The following is a 21,590-nucleotide window of genomic DNA, read 5'->3' as shown; positions in this document are numbered from 1 at the left end:
GACGCAGCAGTCTTACAAAAAGAGAGGAAGAATATTTATTGGTTCCTTCAGCTACATTTGTTAACGTAGCACTTAGCATAAAGCTTTACAGCACTGGCAGTCAGGGTGCCACTTGTACATTCTCCATGTCATCATGAGCTTTCCTCCAGGTGCTCTGGTTTCTTCCACTTTCCAAATGCATACAGATTAGTAAAGGTTAGTAAGTTGTAGACATGTAATGTTGGTATTGGAACCATGGCAACGCTTGCAGGCTGCCCCCAGCGCATATGTGGGCTGCGTTGGTCATTGACACAAATGGTGTACTTTATATTTCAATGTACATGTTTCAAATAAAGCTCATCTAATTTGATAGTAGGTGGATAGTTAGCCAAATGCAAGTAGGTCATTTACCTAAGCTTATAAAATAAATCATATTGGAAATTTTTTGTTACCTAGACGTTATCTAGATGCCCACAGTAACTGTCATACAGTTCTAAATGAGACAGCCCCTAAGATTTCTGACAGCATACTTTGTAACATCAGAAAAACAATATATTTTTTCTTAAATGAAGTATTTAACATTGATTTTTATTGTACTTAATGTTCCTTAATCCTGCACCTGAAACTACTTGTACAAAGTCAAAATTGGTGACCCTTTACTGAGTACTGATTTTGATTCTCCCTGCCAGTATCTAGAAGTCTCAATGCATGTGAATTTGCAGATTTTTTTTAACAAATATTTATTTTGACAGATACTTGAGGAAATAGAAACTCTTGTATTGAGTTAATAAGGTCCTCTTTAATATTTAGTTTTGTAACTGGAATCATTTATTTGTTAACCATGATGCTTCCATTAATATGTCCTGTTGCCAGCACTAGCACCCAAGTGTTAAACCCACTTTCTATCTGGAGCAGCTGTCCAAAAGCAGACATCCTATCAGGCTTATTACTTTCTCAGTGTGAGATCTATAGCAAGTTATATTATTGCTTCTGTGTTCAATGCAGCATCCAGACGCAACAAATCCCCAGAATTTAATGGACATTAAAAACTCAAAACCTGAAAATAAAGTCATGGAGCAATGAAGCAGGGCCTTCAGCCGAGTGTGCTTATCATCAGTACTCTTTGTACGAACCCGATGCTAATCCATTTTTATTCACCACACATCTCAATATTGTTTGCATTCTCATCAACTATAAAAAGGGGAATCATCAGCTGCAAATCTAGGACAGATATCATGGCCTACAAAGTGATCACAGATCACTAAGAGAAGGAAGAGCCAAACCCAGGGCCTATGAAGTGATCGCAGATCTCTAAGAGAAGGAAGACAGAAAGGACTCTTTCAAGTCAAAGTGAAAACAAATTTCTACAAATTGGTCTAAATTTATTACAAGAATTAAACATCAAATAATTAATTGCATAATTAATCATCAACCTCAAGTCAGTATTTAGTAGATGTACCTTTGGCAGCAATTACAGACTTGAGTCTGTGTGGGTCTCTATCAGCTTTGCACATCTGGACACTGCAATTTTTCCCCATTCTTCTTTACAAAATTCCTCAAGCTCTGTCAGATTGCATGGGAATCATGAGTGACAGCCCTTTTCAAGTCCAGCCACAAATTCTCAATTGGATTGAGGTCTGGACTCTGACTTGGCTGCTCCTGTGTAGCTGTGGCTTTATGCTTGGGGTCATTGTCTTGCTGGAAAACAAATCTTCTCCCAAGTCACATTTCCCTTGTAGATTGCATCAGGTTTTCCTCCAGGATTTCCCCGTATTTTGCTGCATTCATTTTATCCTCTACCTTCACAAGCCTTCCAGGGCCTGCTGCATGATCCTGCCACCACCATGTTCCACGGTAGGGTTGATGTGTTTCTGATGATATGCGATGTTCAGCTTACGCCAAACATAACTTGTAGTCTTATGTCCATAAAGCTAAATATTGGTTTCATCAAACCATAGAACCTTCTTCCAGTTGACTTCAGAGTCTCCCACATGTCTTCTAGCAAACTCTAGCTGAGATTTCACGTGAGTTTTTATCAACAGTAGCTTTCTCTTTGCCACTCTCCCATAAAGCTGCAATGGTGAAGAACCTGGGCCATAGTTGTCGTCTGTGCAGTCTCTCCCATATCAGCCACTGAACCTTGTAACTCCTCCAGAGTTGTTATAGGTCTCTTGGTGCCACCCCCGCCCACCCCCCCCCCCCCGGCACTCGTCCCCTTCTTCCACCGTCACTCAATTTTTGAAGATGGCCTGCTCTAGGCAGATTTACAGCTGTGCCATTTTACTTTTCCATTTCTTGAAGATTGACTTAACTATACTCCAAGGGATATTCAGTGACCTGGAAATTATCTTGTATCCATCTCTTGACTTGTACTTCTCAATAACCTTCTCGTGGAATTGCTTGGAGTGTTCTTTTGTCTTCATGGTGTAGTTTTTGCCAGGATACTGACTCACCAGCAGTTGAACCTATGTATTTTACTACAATCAAGTACAGCACCTTGACTACACAGGTTTATATATAGCTAGGACACCTTAACTAATTATCTGACTTCTAAAACCAATTGGCTGCACCAGTGTTGTTTTGGTGTGTCATATTAAAGGGGGTGAATACTTAAGCAATCAATTATTTTGTGTTTTATATTTGTAAATAATTTAGATCACTTGTTTTCATTTTGACACAAAATAGTATATTTCTGCTGATCAGTGTCAAAAAAATCAAATTAAATCCACTCTGATTCAATGCTGTAAAACAATAAAACATGAAAACTTCCGTGGGGGGGCCGGGTAAATATTTTTTTTTATATAGGCCCTGTATCTAAACCTGTCATGATCTTGTACGTTAATGCCAAATCCCCCCCTCCACTTCCTTTGCTCCAAGAATGGCAACCCCAGTCTCAGTTTACAACCATAAACTAAAAACCGTCACCTTGAAATATGGCACCTTCACTCTCTTCCTAAAATGTGATGACTGGAATTGGCTGCATTTCTCAGGTTATGACCTTTGATGTCTTCAACAGTTAGCCAGTTAACTCCCAGCCTCTGTTGCTATTTCCTCATTTCACTTAGACCCACCTGGATCCACCTTCTCCCTCTCCCTCACCTTTTTATATTGGATGCTACCCCTCCTTCAGATAGCTCTTTTTAATATCAGAGAGTGTATTCAGTGTACAACCTGAAATTCTTAGTCTTCACAGACATCAACAAAACCAAACACTCCAAAGAATGAATGACAGAAACGTCAGAATCCCAAAGCAAGCCCTACCACCTCCCACGCACAAGCAGCGACAGAAGCATCAACCCTCCCCCCACCACACCAGCCCCCCAACGAGACCTTGATGTAGAGTCCATTACCTCATTTTGGTATCTCAGACAGGCTTTCTCTCACTAGTGAGGGAGAGAGAGAGAGAGATTGCTACTGCAACAATGAGAGTGGGAGACAAAATCAGTCCAGACAAAGGATCTCAACAGTCCTTTTCCCTCTACAAGAGCTGAAGAACTGGCCTGCTGAGTTCTTCCAGCTGCACGTTTTATGCTGCAGACTCACTTCAGCCTCCCCGCTCCGTCTAGGACTCCGTATCACTCACCATCCTTGCGGCGTGTTCTTCCACTTCAAAAGAATGATGTGCTTTGGATTACATTTTGTGTGCTATTTTGATAGATCGATCAATAATGTTAACGGTTTGTAATGAAGACTCATTTCCTGCAGTTCAACAGCTGTCATGAGTAATGGAAAAATGAACCCACGGGCCAGTCACAGCACAGAGCCACCAGCTGATGTGAATAAATTACAGCAGAGACCAAAAAGGTACTTTCCAAATTAAAGTTGGCATCTGGTAAATTTGTCTGCAATCTAAGTTTGTTTGGTGACAAGATGGATCACAAAGTCTCTATAATTAACCATCATTGTCATTTGGTATTAGAGTAGGACTTAAATCTTCTCGAATATGAACTAGTCCCAGCCTTCTGAGCTTCACATCCCCGTCACGTATGAGTTATAAAGGCTTCCTTTCCCCTCAGACTGCATGAAACTGGAATTAGTGGGCCGTAGGTTTAGGGTAAAAGGTTAAACATTTGAATAGAATGCGAGGGGGAGCTTCTTCACTCTGATTCTAATGTGAGTGTAGAACAAGGGGCAGGTTCAATTACAACATTTTAGAGAAGTTCGGATAGGTACATGGATGAGAGGGGTATGGGTGCAGATAGATGGGACTAGGCAGAGAACTGGGTCAGCATGGACTAGATGGATCAAAGGGCCTGTTTCTGTGCTGTAATGCTCCATGATTCTATGACTTTATAGTGTATTCCAAAATGAAATTATTTGGAGGAAATTGGGAGTATACAGTGAAGGAAAATGAGTTGCTGGGATACAGGGATGTCACAGAGTGAGTGAGACTGGTGGGATGTCTCAGTTGGGTGCTAGCTTGGACCTGATGGGTTGAATGGTCTCTGGCTTTGTTTCTATAAATAATTAAGTGCTTTTCCAAAAATGGCACTAGGGAACCAGGGCATCAGTGTTGTGGGCTGCTTACAAAACTTGTAAGTATTCCTGTACTGAATTACACTCACTGCAATCTGCAGTCTGTAATTTCCCTTTAAGCCATTTGAACTGGCTTAATGAACTAGCAATTTCACAATATTCTGAAGATGTAAATCTCAAGCATGCAGGTATGGCACCTTTAAGCGGATGAATTACGTCAACATAGCCAGAAGAAAGGGAAGAGGGGAAGACTCCAAGCCAGACTGAATCGCCAAGCAATGAAAGTTCCTCGATCCTGCATCTTATTAGCAAATGTACAGTAGCTGGCGAACACGATTGAGGACCCAAGGGCAAGATCGCTGTATTGGAGGGAAATAAGGAATTGCTACATTCTGTGTTTCATGGAGACTTGGCTCACTCCAAACACGTTGGAATCAGTGATCAGACCTGAGTGCTTCTTGATACACAGAATGGACCGAACTGCTGATTTGGAGAAGGCAAAATGTGGGGGTCTGTGTTTCCTTATAACCTCTCTGAGGTGCTCGGATGCAGTGGTCTGGGTCTTGTGTCGCGCCTTTGCTCCCTGACCTAGGACATCTAATGATTATTTGCAGACGGTTCTACTTATCAAGAGGGTTCTCCTCCATGATCCTGACTGCAGTTTACATACTATCGGAAGTTGAACTCGAGACATTGAATGCCGCCATCAAACAAGAAACTGCCCACCCCAGCACATTTTAAATCATAGTGGGAGACTTCAATCAGGCTTGTTTAAAGAAATCACTGCCAAATTATCATCAGCACATAAGCTGCAGCACCAGGGGTCCCAACATACTAGAGCACCGCTATACTATCAGTAGGAATGCCTACCATTCCATGCCTGGACTGCAGTTCTGGAAGTCTGATCACTTGCTGCCCTTCTCCAACCTGCATGTAGGCAGAGGCTAAAGATCAAGGCTCCAGAGTTACGGACAACAAAGATGTGGTGGTGTGAGGCAGAGGAGCGCCCATGGATTGCTTTGATTGGGTGGACTGGGCCGTGTTCAAAGACTCATCAGAGGATCTGAATCCATGGATGTGAGTACGTGTGGATAGACCACAGTTGCCATGGACTTTATTAAAACAGTCGTAGATGAGAGTGTCCCTACAAAATCATTCAGAGTCCTCCCCAACCAGTAGTGCTGGATAAACCATGAGATCTACACTGTGCTGAGGACCAGATCAGAGGCATTCAGGTCCAGGTGCAACCTCCAGAAAGTCACCTGACATGTGATATGGCAATTCTGGGCCAAACCTGAGTCACTGGGGGATGTTGAACAGCTGTGGCAGGGCTTGAATGCTATTACCTCTCACAAAGTGAAACCAAACGGCATCTGTAACAACAGGATTTTGCTCCCCAATGAGCTCGATGCCTTTTATGCTCACGTTCACCATCAAAACACGGAGGAACCTTCACTAACCCCCACAGACCCCGATGGCCCTGTGGTTTCAGTCTCTGAGGCTGACCTGGAAGTATCCTTCAGGAGAGTGAATCCTGGCTGAGCACTAAAGACCTGTGCTGATCATCTGCCTGGAGGATTCATCGTTATCTTAAACCTCTCACTCTGGCAGCCTGAGCTATCCACCTGCTTCAAGCAGGCTTCAACCAACCATAGTATCCTGCCTCAATGACTATCATCCAGTAGCACATATGTTCACTGTGATGAAGTGCTTTGAAGTTGGTGACGAAACGTATCAACTCCTGCCTGAGAAGTAACTTGTTCCATTCCAATTTGCTCGCTGGCAAAAGAGGTCCTCAGCAGGTGCCTTTTTCATGGCTCTTCATCTCAACCCTGGAACATCTGGACAGTACAAATGTATACATCAGGAAGTTTTCTTATCGTCTATAGCTCAGTATTCAACACTAGTACCCTCAAAATGTATCAATAAGCTTCAAGACCTTGTCTTCAATGCCTCCTTGTGCAATTGGATCTGCAATTTCCTCACTTGTAGACCCCAGTCAGTTCAGATTGACAAAAGACATCTCCTCCACAATCTCCATCACATGACAGGTCTGTGTGCTTCGCCCCCTGCTCTACTCACTTTATACTTATCACTGTGAGGTTAACACCACTCCATTGCCAGATTGAAGTTGGGTGACGATACCACTGTCGTTGGCCAAATCGAAGGTGGTGATGAATCACTATATAGCAGGGAGACTGAAAATCTGGCTATGTGGTACCACAACAACAACCTCTCACTCAATGTCAGCAAGACCAAGGAGCTGATTATTGACTTCAGGAGGAAGAAACCAGAGGCCAGGGGATCAGGGGTGGAGAGGATGGGCAACTTTAAATTCCTCGGTGTTAACATTTCAGAAGGACCTGTCCTGATCCCAGCATACAAGTGCAATTACAAAGAAAGCATTATTTCCTTAGAAGTTTGTGAAGATTCACATGATATGGAAAACTTTGACAAACTTCTAAAGAAGTAGTGGGTACGGCTCTGTCCATCACGGATAATGCCCTCTCCACCAATTGACCACATCTACACAGAGCACTGCCATAGAAAAGCAGCATCCATCATTAAGGACCCCCAACACCCAGGCCATAGGTGTTGCTGTCAGGAAGAAGGTATGTATGGGGGACTCAGGACCCCCACCACCAGCTTCAGGAACAGCTATTACCCCTCAAACATCTGGTCTCTTGAACCAGAAGGGATAGCTTCACTCAACTTCATTTGCCCAATCAATGAACTGTTCCCACAATCTACTGATTCACTTTCAAGGACTTTTCATCTCATGTTCTCAATACTTTTTTTTTGAATTTTTACAGCTTGTTGCCCTTAGCACATAGGTTGTTTGTTTGTCCTGTTGGGTGCAACTCTATTGTGTTTCTTGGATGTACTATGTATGCACACAAGAAAACGAATCTCAGGGTTGTATATGGTGACATATATGTATCTTGATAATAAATTTAATTTGAACTTTCGAGTAATTTAACTCTATCTGTAATAAGTGACTGAGTATTCTCTTGATTTGCTGACAATAGTTTAAATGCATGGTCATTAGTATAAGAAAGCATTTCACTTAGAAAACATGGATACAAACCAGAAAGAAAAACATTACATGGAATGATATTTAATCCAAGGACTATTTAGAAGGAAAGAGGCACAAATGTTCAAGGAGAGAGTTCTTGGTATTGACGTCAAGTTGGTTTAAGAAGACTAATGACATAAGGTGTGGCAGAATGGAGGAATTTCCAGGGAGCTGTGTTGTTAGGGCATTTGCTCATTTTAGGTTGGTAAGAGCCTGCTGCAGACTGAACAGGTTGTCAGTCGCAGAGATTTTGAGAAGGTGAAACTCACACATGGTGGTGACCTGGGAGTTTCCCGAGCTTCCTCCCCCTCACAACTCTACACATTTCCAGTAGTTCTGCCCTCAAGTGCAGACTGTGTGAAGCTAAACCGTAAGTCTGAAGCCTAATCCACAGTCACTGGTGGTCATGGGTGGCTGTGCCGTCAGGAAAAGGAATGTGTCTTTTCTCAGTTTCCGTACCTAATGACAGACACTAACATCATTGTGGACATCAGGTGAGGACAGAAGCAGACTTGACTTTCTTTAACACTCAGCATCATGGCTCATTTTCAGTGCCCATGTACATGTGTGGAAAACGGCTTCTGGAACAAAAGGCTCATTCACGCACAACACCACAGTAATCACAGCCTTTATCCTTCCCAATGCACTTAAACTTGGTTTAAAGTCATGAAGAAGGGAAATTACAGAGATCCACTGTTCACATATTTAAATAGCAGGTATGAGTGCACTTCTATGGTCAATAAAACTAGTGTATGGTGCACTCTCATGGTATGAATACCTCTCAATTGTATTCCAGTTGCTGCCCTTGCCAGACTGGCTTAGCATTTTCCCTGCACCTCCTTCCCTTTGTATATCTGGGGCTTCAGGGAAGGGTGAATGACTGAAGAAGCCTCAACTTCAGTGCTAAAGAATGGAATCTGATACATCGTTACCAAGCGATTGCACGCCAGTTTCACCATAGCAATTACAAGACAGAGCCATTTGCATAAAGCTTATCATTTTGCCTGAGTTTGCATCAGAACACTCTTGACAAAGTTGGGTCTATCACATCCTCCGCAGCAAATCAGAAGACTAGCAAAGTGACAGTGAGCAGGTGGAATACTGGGAATAAAGCTCAGAGCATCAGGTTAGTTTTGCAGAAAGTAACTTCGGATGCTGAAAGATCAGCAGAAGTTCAGACTGAATTTCTTCTGCTGACAATGCAATGGTGGAAAATTCTTTTCAGCATCTAAAAGTAGTCAGATTTGTAGAACAGTGACAGAGCTAAATGAGCAAAAATTAAATTTCCAGCTGGCTTTTGCAGACAGAGAGCTGGATTAATGCTATGAACAGTTTTTGACTTATCTTTCTATATCTTTTGTCATACATACTTCAGCACAGAGCTTAATACGGCTGTGTTTGTGTATGTGTACTGTTACCAGGTGTGGCTGACTAAGAATGCCATTTGAGTGATAAAGTGCCATGCATCTGGACTGAAGGAAATGATATTAACATTCTTTCCTTTCTCACATGCAGTTCCCCTTCCAGCCCCATTTCAAAAAGCAGCCTGTTTTCTGCCAGCAAATCCTCCCTCCCTCTGGAGATGCAGTCGAAATTCATTGAGATAACGGAGGAAGCAGCCTTGTGTCTCCATGACAACCTAGCAGCCTTGGAAAAGTGGGCAGATAATTTCTTCTCTATTTCAATGTCGAAATGCAATTATTTTCTTATGTAGTTTTGAATTTGATACGTCAGTTTAAATCCTTGTTGGGATTTTTATTTTAAGAGTTAACAGTACAAGATAGCTGTGAACTTGTCTAATATTTTGATCTGTTGTCTTTCTTTTTTCATTAACACAAGGTTATTGTCTCAACTAACAGTGTCAGAAGCTGGCTACAGTACATGTACCAGCAATCCTCAAGTTCAGGGGAGACACTAGAGTCTTTTTTAACCTTGGCTTTGGAAAATCTTCCAAAATGGAGAGAGGCAAAACCAAAAAGCCTTATTCTCTCCAACAGAGAATTAGAGAAATAGTCTAGACCCAAAATATCGACGGCCCAACTCCATCCATCAATGTTGCCTCACCCATTGGGGTCCTCCAGCATCTTGAGTGTTACTCCAGATTCCATCAGCTGCAGTCTTTTATGTCTCCAATGAAGAAATATGCTCAGAGGCCAATTTATTAGGTACAGAAGGCCGCAGAATGTATTCCTGTGTGTTCATGGTCTATGCAACTGTATCCCACTCATTTCAAGGTTTGATGTATTGTGCATTCAGAGATGCTATTCTACACACCACTGTTGTAACTTGTGGTTATTTGAGTTACTGTCACCTTCCTGTCAACTTGAACCACTCTGGCCATTCTCTTCTGACCTTTCTCATTAACAAGTTATCTTCACCCACAGAACTGCTGCTCACTGGATTTTTTTTGCTTTTTACACAATCCTCTGTAACCTCAAGACTGTTGTGAGTGAAAATCCCAGGAGATCAGCAGTGTCTGAGATACTCAAACCACCCCATCTGGCACCAAAGATCATTCAATAATCATGGTTAAAGTCACTTAGGTCACATTTCTTCCCTGTCCTGATGTTTGGTCAGAACAACTGAACCTCTTGACCATGTCTGCATGCTTTTACGCATTGAGTTGCTGCCACATGATTGGCTGATTAGATATTTGTATTAACGGGCAAATGTACGGGAGTACCTAATAAAGTGGCCACTGAGTGGAGCATTGGTGCCATAAAGCAATCAGGCTCTTGGCCTGAACTTGTGACTAGGAAGTGGTGTGTGCTGAATGGTATCAGAATCAGATTTAATATTTCCAGCATATGTCATGAAATTTGTTATTAAGCAACAGCAGTATAATGCCATACGTAATAAAAACTGAACTACAGTAAGAAATATATAATATATAAAAAAGTTAAATTAAATAAATAGTGCAAAAAATAAGTAGTGAAGTAGTGTCATGGGTTCAATGTTCATTCAGAAATCGTTGAGTGTGCGCCTTCAGGCTCCTGTAGCTCCTCCCTGATGGTAGCATTGAGAAGGGTATGACCTGGGTATGGGAGTCCTTGATGATGTACGCTGCCTTTCTGAGGCATCACTCCTTGAAGATATCTAGGATGCTGGGGAGACGAGTGCCCATGGTGGAGCTGACTGGGTTTACAACATTCTCCAGCTTATTTCGATCCTGTGCAGTGCCCCACACACACCAGACTGTGATGCAGTTAGAATGCTCTCCACAGTACATCAGTAGAAATTTGGTGACATACCAAAGTATGTTTGCTGTCTTTGGTAGGGTGTGGTGATGGGGTGAGGAGGCAAATGAGGCGGCTAAAGGTGGTGAGGAGATGGTTGACTCATTCCTGATTACCTCTGCAACTGGGAATTACAGGAACCGGTGGGACACCAGCAAGCAGAAATTCTGTGCACTGGAAAACATAACCAGCTTCTATACATTCAGTGAGGACCTGCAGCGGTCTCTCCAGGAATCCAGAGGCAATAAAACAGAAGGGACAGCAGAGACCTGGTGAGTGTCAGCTGCTCTCCGCAATATCTTTCCCACTGCAGCAGAACATAGAACAGTGCTACACAGTACAGGCCCTTCAGCCCAAATGTTGTGCCAACCTTTCAACCAATTCCAAAGTCAATCTAGCCCTATCTCTTCAATGTCCCTGCTGTATCTGCCTCTACCCCCATCACTGGCAGGGCTTTCCACACATCACCATTCTCTGTGTAATCAAAACTACTTCTGTCATCCCCCCTATACTTTCCTCCAATCCAATCACTTTAAAATTATGCCCTCCTCTTGTATTAGGCATTGCTGCTCTGGGAAGAAGGTGCTATCTGTCTACTCTATCTACACCTCTTATCTTATGCACCTCTATTAAGTTGCCCCTCATCCTCCTTTGCTCAACAGGCAAAAGCCCTAACTCCCCCAATCTTTAAAATAAAACATACCATCTAATCCATGCATGGCATGCGCTCAAAAGAATGGACCCAGGAGCAGAGGAATGGCAGGATCCCCAGGAAGAGACAGAAACAAGAGGTTCGATATCAGCATACCAACAGAGCAACCAAGCGACATCACAAGCCAACTTACTCTCTCCAACACAATGCTCCCACCCCCATCAAGGCACAGAATGAGAGTCCTCCTCAAATAATCAAAGAGTGGGGGAAACATGTGGCAGTCACAATTAATTTGACAAGATTAAACCAAAAACACAAGGGCTTAACAACTCTACTTAAGATAGTGAATTGAATTGAATTAACTTTATTACTTACATTTTTCACATACATTAGGAATAAAACTCTTTACATTACATCTCCATTTGAATGTGAAATCTGCTATTTATAGTAATTTGTAATAAACAGTATGTACAACAGGGCATTCAATATAGTATAGAAATACAATTGTATCTGCGTGAATTGATTAGCAAATACAGATGCTCAAAAGCCCTCAAAGCTCAACGCTCTATGACAAACCACAGGGCTCGTGACAGTACCTCCCCACCTAAGGCTAGCAGCGGAAAGTACAGGGAGCTCTCAAGACAGGTCTGAAAGTACACAAGGCAGTCCTGGAGCTTGAGGGAGCGCTGGGAAATCCAGAGCAGTTCTGATAGTCCCGAGGCAGATCTGGACCTGAGAGGCAGTGCCGGAAAATCTGGAATGGATCATATAGCTCAGAAACATAGCACATGACTTGGAAACATTGCATAACATGGGCGACCTTACGGACCTTGTTGACCCAGAAAACCTTGGAAAAAATCTTGAAAATAGACTCAGTGCCTCCACTGGGTCCATAGGGGTGGTGGGGGGGGGGGGGGCAATTCTGTCATGGTTCGCTCTCGAAGGACTGGACCCAGATGCAGACGAAAGGCAGGATCCCCAGGAAGAAATAGAAAGAAGAGGTTAGATGTCAAAATACCAACAGAGCTTCAGACTGACACCACAAGAAAACTCACTCTCTCCGACACAATGACACCTCCCCCCAAGACATTGAATGAGAATCCTCTTAAATAATCGTAGAATACATGTAACATGTACCGACCACAATTAACTGGATAAGATTAAACCAAAAACACAAGGGCTTAACGACTCTAGTTAAGATATTGATTGTCAAATACAGGTTCTCAAAAACCCTGGAAGCTCAACACTTTATGCAAGTCGCAGGGCTCATGACAATCCAGGCAACATCCTGGTAGATCTCTTCTGCATCCTTGAAATACTCTGGGAAAATATAAGTGGAAAATGGGAACAAGGAATATGATCCAGATAGGTGAGGTAGCTAGATATTTCAAAACATTCTTTGTTACTTCAATCCCTAGTGCTGAAGTGCCCCATTCTTGAATTGAAGGAATTGAACATACATAGCAGGTTTGACCCCACTCAGTGCCACAGTAGCTTCCCTCAGTTGGGCAACAAGTGGAGCGATACAACTGAATGAATGAATTAAAATAGTCATTTAGTTAATATTGTTGATGCTGCAAAGGCTGAGAATCTTGTTCCACCATAGCTGAACATTCTGGCACCATCCTCACTGAGACATTCACAATAAGTGTTTCATGAAACTCCTGATTGTGAAACAAGAGCTACAGCGGTGGAGAAACGTTGAGAATCATCCTGTTTGAATGGTTTCTACATTCAGTGTTGTTCCTGATGATGCGCTGAGAGCTTCTGCCTTCGCTTGTGTTTCAGGTATTCCAGCTTGTTGTCCAGAGTTCCCGAGGCAGTACAACGGAATCAGAAGATCAGCCGAGCTCTGAGGAGACTGGAAAAGTTTGGAGTACGACAGAACTTCAGGATTCGGCCACAGCACTTCCTCAAGGTGCTTCATGGATTACGGAATTGGGAGCTTTGCTCTCCGGACGTAAGCGCAGCAGTTGAGGTGAGGCCATTAATGGAATTGTTAAAAGCCGGGGAGTACGTGGAGGGGAAGTGTTTCTGCAGAAAAGGACTTTGAACCTTCTTGCACTGTTGAAGAAGGGAGGGACTCAGGTGTATGTTCTGTGATGGGGTCACACTGACCAGGTATTATCTATTGCTGCTGCTTCTTTGCCTGGATACAATGGTACTGAGGTGTCTGCTGCAACTCTTCCCATCTGCTGAGAACTTCACAGTGTTGAACCAGTGGAAGGTCACCAAGTTGACTCTGTTTCTATTTTTGTCTATTTATTTAGAGATACATCATGGTAACAGGCCCTTTTGCATGCCATCCAAGCATACCCATGTGACCAATTAACCTACTAACCTGCACGTGTCTGGAATTCGGGAGGAAGCCGGAGCACCCGGAGGAAACCCACGCGGTCGCTGGGAGAACGTACTTTCTAGACAGTGGTGGAATTGAACCCAGGTCACTGGCACTGTACTTGTGTTACACTAACCCCGAGGTTACTGTGCCGCCCTGTTTCTCTGTCCCCCGATGCCAACATTTTCTATTTTAATTGCTACAGTCCTCTCAAATCAGATTAGGTCCTTTATTCCTATTAAATTGAACTGAAAGATGCAAATACAAATATGAACAAAAGTGAAGAATTTCTACATTTTATTAAATGTACAAAGATGTGTTAAAATACCAATGACCTATTTTATTTTAATGCAATTACTTAAATGTTTCATGAAATTAAACATTATATACCAATCTTAGTGATTAAAAACTGGTGCACAGAATAATTATTTACATTAAGACCAACCATCAGAGGGAATTTACTGTACCTCTGTGTGTATGTAGAACATTCCAGACTCAAAATACTACTGGAAACCTGAAACATCAGAATGTTAGAAATACTCTTCAGGTCAGGTAGCACCTACAGAGCAAGAAACAGAGTTAATACTTCATATCAATGACCTTCCATCATTGGAGAAGCATTGACTCTGCTTAATTTTTCCCTGAATGCTGCCTAACATGTTGACTATTTCCATCAGTCTCTGTTTTCTGTTGCTGGGCTCAATCTGAAACCCATCCATCAAGTCCTGACCATTTTCTTCACAGTTCTTGCGAGACGAAGTGATTCGGATGCCCATGGAGGACTATGACAGCTGGCTCCAGTTGAAATTGAAAATGCCCCAGAGGATACAGAGTGCTCCACCCATGAGGTGAAGATCACAGAAAGAGGAAGTTTGGAAAAACACTTCTGGAAGTGTTCCGTATCTTTTTCTTCAATTATAAATGAACTGAAATCACTGTGTATGATGTTAAAGAACACAAATGGGACGTCAATATCTGCTGTTTCAAAGAGTCTCGTAAACTGGCCAGCTGTACTGTAATGCAATGCAAAACAGGTCCTCATTAGCCTTGTAATCTCATGTAATTCTGCCCACATTATATAAATAGTTTTCTAATAATAAACTGGCCATGGATTAAACTAAGGAGTTAAAATGGTAATAGATGCTCCCGTTATTTTGACAAGTGGTTCTTTCCATTTATAGACCAATGGAAATGATACTTCCTTTTCCAAATTTTGTTCTTAACTCTAAATGAATATCATTCATGAGTTACCACATCAACCTAAACTGTTGGATATTTGTTGTAGCTTTCTTGGTGCCTCTCTCCATCTTTTTCTTTTCTTGTTTTCTGTTTTAAGGGTATGGCTACGTGCACTGATTCCCTTAGCCACTCTCCTGCTCATTCTGAACACCAAGCACTAACAAGCACACTTTTCCAAACTTTAAATACTTCAACTGAAGGAGCAGGATTTCTTGACACTCCTAGCCAGAACCCGTTTACAAGAAGAAAGAATCTCAAAGGAAGGGCAATTAGCAACCCATTAGAATTTGCACCAGCGAAAAATCATCAGTTCTGCCATCCAGTGCTGCTGTGGTATCATTGATATAATGCAAGGGGTTATATGCCATGGACCAATACCATTAAGCCTGGGGTCCGTGGACCAATATAATGGGAGCCGTAGATAAGAGAACAGCACAGTAGTGCTGCAGTTTACAGCAGCCATCTGTAAGATCGGGGTTCGACTGCCAGTAAGGAATTTATATGTTCCTCCTGTGACCGCATGGGGTCCTCGGGGGGGGGTTGCTCCAATTCCCTCCCACATTCCAAAGACATATGGGCTATAGGAATCGGTGAGTTATGGACATGCTATGATGATGTCAGAAACATGGCATCATTAGCGGGCTGCCCCCAGCACATCCTCACTGATTAGATTTGACACAAACACCGCACTTCATTGTATGTTTCGATGAATGAGTGGCAAACAAGCTAATCTCTTTTTTAAGAAAGCTTTAAACTCTCCTTGACTACTACCATCTCACTTGACATTAATCCTGCAATTAATCAACATGATTTCTGTTGACCTCTGTGTTCAATACATTATTTCTTGTTTTCTGGGAAGTATCTACTGGTAACTGAGGGTCCAAAATTAATGGGTTTTCAGCTATTACTGATTAGCCTTTGGTCATGCTGTTGTCAGACTCAGAAGACTGACCAGAATTTAACACATGGCTTTCTTGCAGTTAATGACAGCCATGGTTAAGTAAGCAAACTTTCCATTGTTAGTTATTCCTGACGGATATAGTACAGAACATAGAATGGTACAGCTCAGGAACAAGCCCTTCAGAGCACAATGCTGTGCTGCAGCATTTAAATTAGTCATCAAATGGCCGACTAAATTTATCTCTTCTGCCTACACAATGTACACATCCTTCCATTTTTCTCACATTCATGTGCTTATCCAAATGATGCTTCAAAATCCCAGATGTATCTGCCTCTACCACCACCCGGGGAGTGCATCCCAGGCACCCACCATTGTCTCTGTAAAATACTTGCCCCTCACATCTCCTTTGAAATTACCCCCCTTCACCTCTGGCATGTGACATTTTAACCCAGGAAAAAGATACTATCTGTCCACTCTATCTATGCTTCTCATAATCTTATCAACCTCGATCACGTCTCCCCTCAGCCTCCACCTCCACAGAAAGCAACACAGGTGTGCCCACCCTCTCGTTATAGTGCATGCTCTCTAATCCAGGCAGCCCCCTGGTAAAGCTCTTCTGCAGCCTCTATGAAGTTTCCATAACCATCCTATAATGGGGCGACCAGAACTGTATGCACAATTCCAGATGCGGCCTGATGAGAGTTTTACAAAGCTTCAACGTAACTTCCTGACTTTTGAACTCAGTGCCTTGTCTAATGAAGGCAAGCATGCCATATGCATTCTGAACAACCCTATCAACCTGTGTAGACACTTTCAGGGAGCTATGAATTTGAACCCCGAGGTCCCACTGCTCATAAAGACTGTTAAGGGTCTCTTTAGATTTGACCTACCAAGGTGTAACACTTCACACTTGGCTGGGTTAAACTCTATCTGCCATTCCTCCTTCATATTTGCAACTGATCTATATCACACTGTATTCTTTGTCAGTCTTCTATGCTATTCACAACATCACCAATCTCCATGCCATCTACAAACTTACAAACTCACTCATGTACATTTTCATCTTGTTTATTTATACACATCACAAGCAGCAGAGGTTCTAGTACAGATCCCTATGGAACACCACTAATCACAAACCTCCAGCTAGAATCAGTCCCTTCGACCACCACCACCTGTCTTCCATGGGCAATCCAGTTCAGAATCTAAACAGCCAATTCGCTATGGATCCCATGCACCTTAACCTCCCATGAGGGACCTCTACAAAACATTACTACAGTCCATGTAGGCAATATCCACAGCTCTATCTTCATCAATCACTCTCATCACCTTGTCAAACACATCAATCAAGTTAGTAAGTCACAGCTTGCTCCGTACAAAGCCATGTGACACAGCACAGAACAGGTGCTTTCAGTCCAATGAGCCGTACCACCCAGCAACCGACCTAGTCACCCCTAACCAATCATAGGATGGTTTACAACGGCAATGTGGAATGTGGGTGGAAACTGGAGCACCCAGAGGAAACCCACAGACTCACAGGAAGGACATGCAGACTCATTACAGATGGCATCAGAATTAATTATGACATTGTTCCTTAAATTTAAACCAAAGAAACTCAAAAGTAAATAAATTGGGCAATTCACATCTCAGATTTTCCTATCCCCACCTTGCACTCTCTCTCTCTCACACACACACACACACTTTCTCTTTCATCTACCTCACTTCCTTATCCCTCCCTCTGTCCAGTTACTCCGAGTAAGAGCTGTACATAAACTAGTAAGGTGGAAGGTTGTTCTATTACCATTCTGGCTGCCTCCATTTCGAAGAGAAAGCAAAATGCTGCTGTCGCTGGAGATCTGAAATTCAAAAATAAAAGATTATGATGAAGAGATTTAACTTGCAATATTGATTCTGCCCCTGTCTCCACAGATGCTGCCTGACCTACTGAGTACATCCAGCACTTTCTGTTTTATTTCATAACGCATTTGCCAGATCTGTTATGTGAGCTTTGCATATCATGCAAAAGCCTTGTATCCAATGACCTCACACTTTTTGCAATTGTAGCTGCAACTTCTGCTGACCCGCATTCTGGAAATTAATCCCTCTCTGGTGATACAATCTGGAACTGAATTCGAGGAATGCAGTCATTTTGGAATGAGAATTTGAATTACTGTCACATGTACTGAGATACAGTGAAAAGCTTGTCTTGCATACTGTTCGTACAGATTAGATCATTACACAGTGCATTGAGGAAGAAAATGGTAAAACAATAATAACGCAGAATTAAAGTGTAACGGCTACAGAGAAAGTGCAGTGTAGGGAACCATTCAGTTATAATGGCAGGGTAAAAACTGTCCTTGGGGATAAGAGAAGATGTTCACGGTAGATGGGGAACTTTGATTCTGCTGGCTGTGTTACTGAGACAGCAAGAAGTGTCAGCCGTGTCCATAGAGGGGAGACTGGTTTCCGTGATGTGCTGAGAAATGGTGCTACTAATGAGGTGACATTTTCCCTGAAATGTCATATTGCTGACAAATCAGTTTTACACGGCTGAATGTAATCACATTTAATATGCAGTCTCTTGCAATAGAAGCAATATAGTGCTAGGTATTCAGTTTTAAAACACTTTTAAATATTTCTGCTCAGCCAGCAGATGTATAAGCTAATAAATTACTCTGCGGGCCACATGGAGGTTCACAGTTACTTATAGCCAACCCTCAAGGACTGGTAACTCAGTCTATGTATCCCTGTTTATTGGTTTGTCCTGTTTGAATTGCACGGTCCTTGGTAAATCCGTAGTTGCTGCTCGGTTCAGCAACTTTAATTGCTTGCATTAACGGGAACAAGGATCAGGATTCACCTGGAAATTCCAAGACTGTGGTACACATAATGAAATCACAAAGCTTGAAATGTCTCTTCTGTCATTAGTGGGCTGTGGGCTCATTTGTGAAACCTTTGGGAAAAGGGGAAAAGTTGAGAAGTTACAGCTGAGTTTAGCTATGGAGATATCTGGTAGGGAGTTCCCATCCTCCCAAGTCTTTTGTAATAATCTGCTAACACAGTTAAGCGCTGACACTGAGCACTGTCACTGTGCTGTGGTATTGGAATTTCAGAACCTCTCAGCAATCAACACAACGAGCAGGGATGTAGACAGAAAAACTGTGCTGAAGGACACTGGCTGCTTTATTAGGTACCCCCTATACCACCTTGTTAATGCAAATATCTAATCAGCCACTCATGTGGCAGCAACTCACTGCATAAAAGCATGCTGACACGGTCAAGAGGTTCAGTTGTAGTTCACACCAAACATCAGAATGGGGAAAAATTGTGATCTAAGTGACTTGAACCATGGAATGATTGTTGGTGCCAGGCAGGGTAGCTTGAGTATCTCAGAAACTGATGATGTGTGATTTTCAGGCACAACAGTCTCTAGAGTTTAGAGAAGGGTGCACAAATAAAAAAAACCAGTGAACAACAATTCTGTGGGTGAAAATGCCTTGTTAATGAGTGAGGTCAGAGGAGAATGGCCAGACTGATTCAAGCTGACAGGAAGGCAGCAGCAACTCAAATAACCACATGTTTCATCTGTGGTGTGCAGAAGAGTATCCCTGAACCGACAACACACCGAAGTTTGAGGTGGATGGGCTACAGCAGCAGAAAACCACACCGGGTTCCAGCAGTATGACCACTGAGTCCTTTGTAAATGCAATTGTTTCATTCAAGCCTAATTATCCTAATATTGCACCCTTAAGAAGCCTAAAAATTTACAAAACAGAACAAAGCCATTCAGCCTATTAACTATACAGTATTCAACTTATTTCCATTTAGCATCACAGTGTATTTCGAGACATGCAGCCTGGAAACAGGCCCTTGGGACTATTTAGTCTGTGCTAACCATCAGTCACCCATTGACACTGCACGACCCTCTTCTTGCTATCAATGCAGAATCAGATTTATCATCACTGATCTTCATCATTAAAGTTATTGCTTTATGGCAACTGTGTAGTGCAAGACATAAAAATTACTATAATTTACACAAAAATAGTGTAAAAGAGGCATAGCAAGGTTGTGCTCTTGAGACTCATGGCCCATTCAGAAATCTAACGGTGGATGGAAGATAAACTGGTGAGGTGGAGGGGTGGGTCTTCAGGCTCCTGCGTCTCCTCCCAGGCAGTAGTCATGAGGAGAGGGTGTTCCTGTCAACTCCTCCTGGATCCTGCCACTCACCAACACTAGAGGTAGTTTATAGTGGCCAATTAAACTACCAACCAGCACATCTTTTGGATGAGGGAGGAAGCCAGAGCAGTAGGTGGGAATCCCATGCAGTCACGGGGAATCGTGTTCCAGACGTCCTCAAAGGAGCTGCAAGGCAGCAGTTCTACCAGCTACACCACTGTACTTCCCCCACAGTTTTTGTTGCAATCGAATGAGTAACTTCTAATTCTTCAAACAAAAGTCCAACTCAGTTGTCTGTGGCATTGCTGACTCATTGTAAAGTGGCAGCAGTCACGGAAACACTAACACCCAAGAATGATAAGGTCTACAAAATGTAATGGATACAGCCCAGCCCATCGCAGGAATAGCCCTCCCCACCGCTGCACACATCCAAAGGAGTGTTACCACACGAAAGCAGCATTCATCGTCAAGGACACCCACTGTCCAAGCCGTGCACACTTCTCACTGCCATTGGGCAGGAGGCCCAGGGTCCCACACCACCAGGTTCAGGAACAGTTATTACCCTTCAACAATCAGGCTCTTGAACCAGCGTGGATAACTTCACTCACCTCAACTCCAAACTCAATCCACAACCTGTTGACTCACTTTCAAGGACTCTTTCACTCATCATCTCATTATTTATTTATGTATCTTTAAATCGTACAGTTTATCTTTTGCACATTGGTTGTTTTTGTGTGTATTTTTTCATCAATTCTGTTATATTTCTTTGCTCTGCTGTGAATGCCTGCAAGAAAATTTATCTCAAGTTAGTATATGGTGACATTTACTTTGATAATAAATTTACTTTGAATTTTGAAATGTGTTGATTCTGCATCTAAATCCTGGAACTCTTTGCTGAACAGTGTTGGAGTTGACTTTTTCAATACAGCAGAGGCCATTCAAGAACGCAGCCCATTACCTTCGCAGGGTAACACATCATTGTCTTTAAGTGCCGTCTTACTTGCCAAGAACACCATGACCATAACTGTTTTTGGGAAATTTTTCTACAGAAGTAGTTTGCCATTGCCTTCTTCTGGGCAGTGCCTTAACAAGATGAGTGACACCAGCCATTATCAATACTCTTCAGAGATTGTCTGCCTGGTGTCCAATATCGCATAACCAGTATTTGTGATATGACCCAGCTGCTCGAGTGGCCACCCACCACCTGCCCCCTTGGCTTCATGTGACCCTGTTTCGGGGGGCTAAGCAGGTGATATGCCATGCCCAAGTGACCTGCAGGCTAGCAGTGGGAAGGAGTGCTATACACCTCCTTTATTAGGGAAGAATCTTCACTCCGCCACCCAAGGACAATTCGGTGTGGGAAATAAATGCCTGCCTTGCCTGCACTGTCCACATCTCATAAAAATGTATTTTATAAGAGTCAACAACATGAAGAATGGTTTGAAATATTGAAGAATATTGGTAGCTCGAGTTGGCTCTTTGGAAGTTTGGTTTTTCACCAAGCTTGGCAAAGTGCTTGC

General features: G+C 42.7%; 1 protein-coding gene and 1 long non-coding RNA gene across 2 annotated transcripts in view; one reads left to right on the top strand and one right to left on the bottom strand.

The window, feature by feature from the left end:
• The window catches only part of LOC140738278 (coiled-coil domain-containing protein 60-like), a 120,269-nt gene extending 105,375 nt beyond the window's left edge, over positions 1 to 14,894 (top strand). The window contains exons 11-15 of the mRNA XM_073065446.1: positions 3,685 to 3,783; positions 9,047 to 9,187; positions 10,905 to 11,039; positions 13,208 to 13,397; positions 14,502 to 14,894. Of these exons, the coding sequence (XP_072921547.1) occupies positions 3,685 to 3,783; positions 9,047 to 9,187; positions 10,905 to 11,039; positions 13,208 to 13,397; positions 14,502 to 14,609 (673 nt within the window). The 3' untranslated portion in view covers positions 14,610 to 14,894. The remainder of the gene's footprint in view (positions 1 to 3,684; positions 3,784 to 9,046; positions 9,188 to 10,904; positions 11,040 to 13,207; positions 13,398 to 14,501) is intronic.
• LOC140738279 (uncharacterized) lies at positions 14,695 to 20,893 on the bottom strand. Its single transcript, XR_012101345.1, has 3 exons — positions 20,679 to 20,893; positions 17,696 to 17,750; positions 14,695 to 14,770 (listed from the first exon to the last, which is right to left on the bottom strand). It is a non-coding gene; the product is annotated as an uncharacterized lncRNA (long non-coding RNA).
• Between the last annotated feature and the right edge of the window lie 697 nt (positions 20,894 to 21,590).

The sequence above is a fragment of the Hemitrygon akajei genome, chromosome 14 (assembly GCF_048418815.1).
Source record: "Hemitrygon akajei chromosome 14, sHemAka1.3, whole genome shotgun sequence".
Lineage (NCBI taxonomy): Eukaryota > Metazoa > Chordata > Chondrichthyes > Myliobatiformes > Dasyatidae > Hemitrygon > Hemitrygon akajei.
Note: the sequence above shows the minus strand (reverse complement) of the source record. Positions and strands in the feature narration are given on the sequence as shown.